This window comes from Lampetra planeri, unplaced genomic scaffold (genome assembly GCF_965212315.1).
Source record: "Lampetra planeri unplaced genomic scaffold, kcLamPlan1.2.h2 scaffold_1503, whole genome shotgun sequence".
NCBI classification, from domain to species: Eukaryota; Metazoa; Chordata; class Hyperoartia; order Petromyzontiformes; family Petromyzontidae; genus Lampetra; species Lampetra planeri.
This window is the reverse complement of record NW_027614226.1, coordinates 2823-11346: the sequence shown is the minus strand read 5'-3', so window position 1 is coordinate 11346 and position 8524 is coordinate 2823. Positions and strand designations below refer to the sequence as shown.

Sequence of the window (8524 nt, the reverse complement as noted above, 5' to 3'; positions counted from 1 at the left end):
TTCCCAACATAATGCTACAGCATGACGTTTTTGGTAATAAGCATGACATTTTTTGCGATACTAGGCACGACAGTTTTCTGTTTGAGGCTGAGGTTCTGACAGAAACATTGTACTATTACCTTACATTTTTCAATGGAAAAAACGTCATGCTTTACGTTTTTTTTATCAAAAAACATACGGCTGCAAAAAAAGTCATGCTATAGCTCTTAGCCTTTTTTAACATTAACATGTCATTTTTGTTGAAAATATATTGTAATTGTCATGTAATTGTCATGTTTTTTATGTGGATAAAGATTCCTCCGTTTGTAAATATTTGGTGATGTGTTTTTTTTCTCTTTTCATATATAGATATACTATAGGTATACGTAAGTGCTTACTATGACTTTTTTTTATTAAAAAACAAAACAAAACATGACCTTTTTGTCAAAAAATTGATCATAATGAATCATAATTACTTTTTTCTTCAAAAAAACCTATGACTTTTTTTCCGTCCAAAAAACGTAAGGCCATACTATCATTTTTTCATCAAAAAACCCGACATGCTATAGCATGACTTTTCGTCCAAAAAACATCAGGCTATACTATGACGTTTTTTTTTTGGTCCGAAAAACATAGACTATTTTCGTAAAAAAAAAAAGTAAGGCTATAGTGTGACTTTTTTTTGTCAAAAACACCCCGTATGACGTCTTATTTCATAAAAAAAAAACCATAACGCTGTAGTATGACTGTTTTCGTTTAAAAAAATCGTAAGGTTACACTATGGCCTTTTTTTCGTCAAAAACGACATCCTATAGCATGACTTTTCTTAGTCAAAAAAACGTAAGGCTATAGTATGACTTTTTTTTTATCCAAAAAGCATAAGTCTGAAGTATGACTTTTTTGGTCCAAAAGACGTAAGGACATGCTATGATCTGATATTTTCATCAAAAACAACGTAACGCCATATTATGACTTTTTTCATTAAAAAAAAAAAAACGTAAGGCTATAGTATGACTTTTTGTCAAAAAATTTAAGACTGACTTTTTTTGTCAACCCCCCCCCCGTAAGAATACACTGACTTTTTTGTAAAACAAAATGTAAGGCTAATAGTATGACTTTTTCGTCCAAAAAACATAAGGCTATACTATGACGTTTTTTTTTTGTCCGAAAAACATAGACTATTTTCGTTAAAGAAAAAGTAAGGCTATAGTGTGACTATATCAAAAAAACGTAACGCTATGACTGTTTTTGTAAAAAAAAACATAAGGCGTTTTTTTTTGTCCAAAATGCATAAGGCTATAGTATGACTTTTTTTCATCAAAAAAAACGTAAGGCTATACTATGACTTTTTTTTCGTTAAAAAAAGTAAGGCTAAGAGGGTTTTTTTGTCAAAAAAACATAATTCTATAGCATGAAAAAAACGTAAAAAAACGTAACATTTGACATTATGACATTCTGACATTTTTTTTGTTGAAAACAAAAAAAAAATAAGGCTATAGCATGAATTTCTTCCTCTAAAAAAATGTAAGGCTATAGTAGGACTTCTTTTCGAGAAAAAAAATCTCTAATCTGAATTTTTTTCGTCAAAAATAACATGCAGAGATGGAAGAGACATGCAAGCTTCAGGGGACTGAGAATAAAACCAAGTAAATCACATTTAGTGGCCACATATTAACAAATTTATAGTTGTCGAACTGAGGCAGAACATTTTCAGTAACTTGAAATTCAAATATCCTTATTGACACATCTAAGATTGTAAAATCCTTTTAATTTAATTATCAATAGAGTCAATCAATATACATTTTCTGGCTTTATCCCAACAGTTTTTAACAATCAAAACCACGGCAACATGCTACATGTTACAGCATTGAACATCTTCATCACGTCATTGTTCATGCAAATGTTTCAACAATTGAAAACCTCACTGGGAACCCAACATCTGAACTTGTTTCATTATCTAATCAACAGAACGGGCCGTCGATGAATCAAACGGTAAATCACTCTGAGATCTGCTCCCAGACGAACATAATGTGGATTAAAAAAATATATGACCTCACCCCTGAACAGGATTTCTGCCTGCAGATTCATCAGCAGCGACAGTTGTTTGACAATAAATAACTGAAGAGTGATTGGACCGAGCGCCCCCTAGTGGCAGACATACATACTGTGTGTTTCTGTGGCTAAAAAGTGAGTTTTTAACACTGGGTCGGACACAGAAGATGACTCAAACATTATCTGGTATGAAGCAAAACTGCTGTACTCACATCTGCAGTGAAATGTAGTCACATCTACACACGGTTCAAAGTCTCTGTCAGCTTCTTCTTTCCTCCTCACAATACCAGTGTTTCCATTGTTATTCTGAAACAGGAAGATTTCCTGCACTCCTTGTTTCACTTCCTCGCCACGTGATCCTTCTGTCTTTACAGGTTCGTTGGAAGTCACCTCAAAAATCACAGCGTCTTGATGTTTACGGACACGTCTCCGTCTCCGTCTCCGTCCTGGGGATCCGCAGCTGAGAATCGTCGTCTAGCTGATGAGGAACGCTCCGAAGAAGCTGCTTTTCTCGTCCATGTCCACAGCGGAGGCGTTGGTCACAGTGACAAACAGGCGGTCGCCGACGCTGAGCGGGAACAGCCCCCCCTGGTGGGCAGAGTGCAGCGAGAACTGGGAGCCCCGGGACCAGCAGGAGGTTCGGCTCGTCTTCATCAGCAGGATGGGGACCGGGTAGGAGCTCACCTGCTCGGAGAGGGAAGGAGACACCAGAGACGTGTGTGAGTGTCTGAAAAGGACCCTTCTTGGACGCTGCATTTATGTTCTCCAAATACTACTACTACTACTACTACTTCTACATTCCCTGAACTAAACGTACACCCCATGTTGGTTTGTCGTTACTCAGAGAAACACAGCCCAGCTGGTCGAGGCAGAAGGCCATCCACACGTACAGCCTCGGACCTGTTTCCTCGCCGTTGAGCGCTGCTGACGTGAACGTCGCCGTGCTATGAAACACTCGCGTCAACAGACGCTGATCCTCGTGATACAAACACGAAATCGGAACCGGACTTGAATCGATCCGTGTTTTCACCGATGAAACCCGATATCTGCGGCACCGTCGCCGTCACACTGGACTAGCGAGATCCAAAGCACACGTCCATCCCACGATACTCGCCTGCTGTGAATCATGTGTCAGCAAACCGTGGTGAACACTGTTCACCGCTGGACATAAAATGTCGTCGTGTCAACGTTCACCCCGTTTCTGGTGAAATGTTTTCTGGGTCGCAAGCTTGAATTTTTGCAAATAGACACAAAATGTGGTTGGCGATGTCGGAGGGACCTTAAAGAAGAACCTAGAAAATCGAATCCATTCGTCCTCCGGCAGATGTAATGAAATTCAGACACTTTTATGAGCGACGGGAAAACATGAGAACTACAGCCGAGGTAAAAACATCTGCCACAGATTAAATGTGGTTCGTTGCCTCCATTAATTCACTGTTTGAACGTCTGGCGTGTCGGGGAGAATTAGAAGACTGTGATTAGTTCTTCATGATCGATATTATCACTCAATTAATACTATGACTGTTCTATTGTTATACAAATGTTTTTTATAATATAATATGTTATAATTTATAATTATTATTATTGTCTAATTATATATATATACACACACATATATACATATATTTATTTATACTAATAATGTAATTGATAACTATATGAATCTCTATACTTTATAATATAATTTATAACTATATATAATAATAGAAATAAATTGCATTCATAGAACAAACTTTTGAACCTGGTTACTACATGTTCTACTACATTACCACCATATTATTATTATTATTATTATTAATATAGAGATGAAGGTGCGCCGCACCTTTTTGTAGATGTACTGCAGCAGAGGTCTTCCTCGCTCCTCCTCCTCCTCCTCGCCATCATCCTCCAGGGGGTGGGTGTGTCTGAAGTAGGTTTGGGCGTAAACGTAGTAGAGGCCGGGCTGCGGTACCACCAGCTCGCCGTCCACCAGCTGGACGTCCTGCAGGAAGGCCAGACCCTTCTGCCCTTCCCACCACGAGATCTTCTGGCCCTGAACGCGACGCCCGGCCGAGACCGGAGCTGAAAACAAACACGGTCGCGATAAAATTATCGAAGATGAGAGAAGATGGACTGTGACGGACACGTCTGAGAGGATAAGTACAGGTACTACTGGTGACTTCCTGCCATCGGCATCACCCTCATCCTTTTGATTGTTTTGATTTATCTATCTATCTCCATGATTGAAATCATAAATCACAGTGATCTCACATACTTAGTATGTCAAGTCCGTCCACATAATACATGATAAAAAAAAAAAAAGTCTGTAAAAATGTCAGGAAACGTTGAAACATCAATCATTTCTCTTTTCATTTTAAATGTTGAAAAATGGATTTCCGGTCCATCACGTTGACGTGTTTCCAATTTGAAAACAAAAACAGAAGTTGTTTTGTGCCCCCCCCCCCCGGCTCCTTTGTGCTTTGGGTCTTTTCTCACCTCCGGCCTCCTGCTCCACTTTGGGCACAAAGCTGCCGGTGACGTGGGCTGCGACTTTAGGTCGAGGGGAAACTCTGTCCTCCGTCACCAGAGAGGGCAGCACCCGAGACACTTCATCTGTAATTCCACAAAAAAAAATAAAAATAAAGTCCACACCACGAATTTACAGACCACGTTTGTTGTTTCACACGGACTTTGGTTCTCTCACCTCTGACAGCCGATGAAATCTGCCCCTGGTACCTCTGAGACAGAGACTGGGTAGAAAACGGCAGAGAACCTTCTTAGAGAAAACACGGCTGCGTTTCATGTGTCCGACAGTAAAACCACCACATTTTCCTAAACGTATGAACAGATGAATGCCAAGAACTCGTTTCCATCCGGGACTTAAGTAGAGTCAAATCGATCCAATACATAACAAGAAAACTATGGGACTAAAATACAACTTTAATAAACATGTGACCTCTGCCAAGAACAGCAATCAGCGCAGGCCGCAGTTCTGTCAAACAGACGGGTTGTTTGACTTTGACCCCGGAAAGCTGCTGACGACAATATGAAGGAGTTTTGTCTTGTGAAAGGAGCACGTCACAAAGCCGGTTCTTCTAGTCGTTAGAACTTGGACTCTTCTCCAGCTCCGGTTTTACTCAACGAGTCGCCTCTGAAAATCAGCTGATGCCAAACTCAGGAAGAAGAGAAGCGGAGAGGAGAGGAGAAGCCGACGTCCACCGGGGTCATTCTGGCCCAGTGACCAGAACCAGAACCACACATGTATAGAACCCAAGTTGCATTTGTTTACATTGAAAACTGGCTGATCACCATGGCAACAAGACACACAGAGGTTGAGAGACTGGGTCCGGACAACCGCATTTACACTGTATCTACTAATATTACAGCCAATGGACGACTGACGAGCTGTGGGGAACACGGGGTGCAGTCTCCCACCTCACCACTAGAGGTCACTAGATCAAACACACTGGCACTTTAAAAACACAACGTGACGAGAACACTGGACCAGGATTGTGTTGATAAACAAACTCTCATCCAGACACTGAGTCACAACGTCAGAGGAGTGTGTGTGTGTGTGTGTGTGTTGGGGGGTTGTCTAATGTGGGGACACACGAATATGTTCACAGTGACCCTGCTGCCTCCCATCTAGAGACAAAAAGCAAGTGTGTGTGTGTGTGTGTGTGCGTGTGTGTCAGGTCAATGCATTCCTTTGCTGATTAAACCTGCACAGGATCACATCACGTCCTCTATGAAGGAGCTCATTGTCCTCAGACAGTTTGGATCCGCTCAGCCTTCTCTTCCGGCAAACGTCGGAGGTGACATCAGCAGCGTCCGACGTCCACTGAAGTGAAACCATGACGACAACGTCATCACCACGCAGGACTGAACACGGACCGAACGGCTTCTTTGAACAAAGAAACCAACATCTGGTTTGATTCCCTTAGTGCTGCTGCACTGACATAAGGGTACTACTACTACTACTACTACTACAATAATAATAATAATAATAGACAAACGTTTTGACTCTTTGTGTTGTTGTTTGTCTCAGTGAATGAGTCTTAATGTCCTGAAACCTCAGTGGGAGGAGAGGTTTTGATACAGTGCAGGAGGACCAAGTGCAGCCGTACCTTCTGGATGAGCAGGTGGAGCTGCTGGGTGACCTGCCAGCACGGGTCACCTCGGGCAGCCGTGACGCTCTGCAGGTCAGAGCCCGTGAGGCAGGAGACGCTGCTCCTGGCGAACGTCTCCTTCATCTGCGGAGGGGTGAACATGTCAGGAAGAGCGTGAACGCGCCACATGCAAACAATCACACATAAAACGTGGACACCCCCCACCCCCTCGTCACGTTTCTCCATCCACCTTCTACACGACAGAAAGTGAAGTGCACCGTTGCATGTGTTCCTTTCCCTTTGTAAAGCTGCTGCACCTCATCTGGGTCAATGATTAAATCCAGTTAACACAAACTGAGAGGTTCTTGGACTAAATCCAGACACACGCGCACACACACGCGCGCACACACACACACACACACTGTAAAAACTCCCCCTGATAACAGCTAATCATCAAACAGCTGCAGCAGCCATAACTTCCTTGTGACTCTGTTTGCACCAGTTTCATTGCGCACATTTTGCATCAAAGTCATCCAAGTGGCGTTCACGGTCAGCAGGAAATCCAAACTCCAAAAACCAAAAAAAAAAAAAAACGTTGCCTCAAACTCTCGCTGTCCCCATGCGTCTCCAGGTCGGCGTTCTCTTACCGAGTTCAGAGTCGTGGTGAAGTGCAGCACCGTGATGGTGACGACGACCGTCTGGAGCAGAACCGCGATCAGCAACAGAACCCCGAGTTTCGGACCGGAGCCCGTCATAACGACAGACCCGCCGGTCGTCTCGTCCCGTTCCGTTCCCAGACCTCCAGGACTAGAACAATGGCAGAGATCTTAGTTGTTCCCCTCCCGGTCCCATGCAGGAGGAGGAGGAGGCGGGGCCCGCATGGAGAACAAGACTTTTTTTTCTCTCCTCCCCCTCTTTGAGTTTCTGCTGCAGAGATGATTGTTTCATTTTGCGCTGAAACAACACAGATATGATTCTATAGTAGATTGTTAGAAGGGCAGTTGGAGTTCTGGTCAGGATGTCGTAATCCGACGTGCACACAGTGGCACAGCTGAACGACAGGAGGTGATACACGTCCGAAACAAGGTCAAGACCAGACGGAAATGTTGAGTTATAGCAGAACCCCCCCCCCCCCCCCACACACACACACACACACACACCAAAAAAAAAAAAAAAAAATCTCATTCTCTCATGTCACTGACTTTGTGTTCAAATGATTTATTAAGTGACTGGAATCAGTCAAAAAGCTTGAGACCTCCTTTTTATTTCTCTATATATTTAGATATTTAGACCTCATTCCATCTCCATCAGTAGACCCCCTGACCATTGATATCATGGTGGTTTTCTTCTGGATGCAGCTCCAGAACTATTGAACATGTCCACACGGATTCATCAGCTACCGTCTGGTGTTAGTTCATGTCTTCATCTTCCGTTACAAAGCCTGGTGTGTGTCACAGGATCCAGACTTCTGCCAGAATCTGGCTCAAACCTTGACATATTAGAGAACCCACAGCTAATGGAGCCTGTGTGTTCTGATAAGAATCTGACCGTTTATTGTGGAGTTCTGGACACGTCTGCTGAAAATGTCCCTATCTGACAACCAGGAAGAATCCTTCGACAGATTCCTGGATCCAGATGGTTCCAGAACACCACCGACATTCAATCATCTGGTCCTGGTCCATTAGCAGCGTTTACTCCACATTTCATTACAATCTGCTTTCGCTTATGTTGCTAAAAGACAAACGCCGGCAAATCCACGACTTCCCTGGCGGAGGTAACGCTCCAACGGGGCGACTGTCCAGGAGAAGTATTTGTTTTTACCTCTGATTGTTCTAATCGGTGTGTTGGAACATGTTCACACACTCCAACGTGTGTTCCCACACATTCCATGTCAGTGGAACAGTGATCAAGAGAAGTCTGAACCTGCTCTCCAGTTCCACCGTGTTGGGTTTCCTCCAGGTACTCCAGCATTTCCCATCACTTAATCATTAAAGGTCAAGCGGAGACTCCTCCTCCTCCTCAACCGTTTGTTTGACGGACTCCTCGGCGTCACAAACCCGGTGAGGGACACACAACGGATGAGTTTTAGCATTTGAGGAGAAACTGCTGCTGTGAATGTCGTTTCCTTTTCCAGGTTGAACATCTCAGAGGAGGTTTTGGTGGTGGTGGGGGGTTCGGGGGGGGCGGATTTGTAAGTGATGATCCCTGATTTCACCGTTGTCTCTGTTATCCCTACAGAGCCAACGGTCGCTGAGAATATTTGCTGCGTCAGCATGTTTCCCTTTGATTCGTAATCCTACACACAAGCAACACTAACTGTACTCTCTGCTGCTGCACATGACGGAGTAAATCTACTTTGATAAGAAGTCTTCTTTTGTCGATCTGACAAACCAGGATTGTTCCGG

General features: G+C 43.3%; 1 protein-coding gene across 1 annotated transcript; it reads right to left on the bottom strand.

The window, feature by feature from the left end:
• Window positions 1-2505: 2505 nt before the first annotated feature.
• On the bottom strand, window positions 2506-6874 carry LOC144739452 (tumor necrosis factor ligand superfamily member 10-like). The gene is made up of 6 exons (XM_078622405.1): window positions 6767-6874; window positions 6138-6263; window positions 4715-4760; window positions 4507-4623; window positions 3854-4092; window positions 2506-2715 (listed from the first exon to the last, which is right to left on the bottom strand). Exons 1-6 carry the CDS (start codon window positions 6872-6874, stop codon window positions 2506-2508), a joined length of 846 nt encoding a protein of 281 aa, XP_078478531.1.
• Between the last annotated feature and the right edge of the window lie 1650 nt (window positions 6875-8524).

Excerpts from the sequence above, each read along its gene's own strand:
- LOC144739452 (XM_078622405.1), bottom strand. The coding sequence starts at position 6,874 with ATGACGGGCTCCGGTCCGAAACTCGGGGTTCTGTTGCTGATCGCGGTT. Across the intron at positions 4,624-4,714 it reads GATTTCATCGGCTGTCAGAG|ATGAAGTGTCTCGGGTGCTG; the intron begins GTGAGAGAACCA and ends GTGGAATTACAG. Across the intron at positions 2,716-3,853 it reads TGCAGTACATCTACAAAAAG|GTGAGCTCCTACCCGGTCCC; the intron begins GTGCGGCGCACC and ends CTCTCCGAGCAG.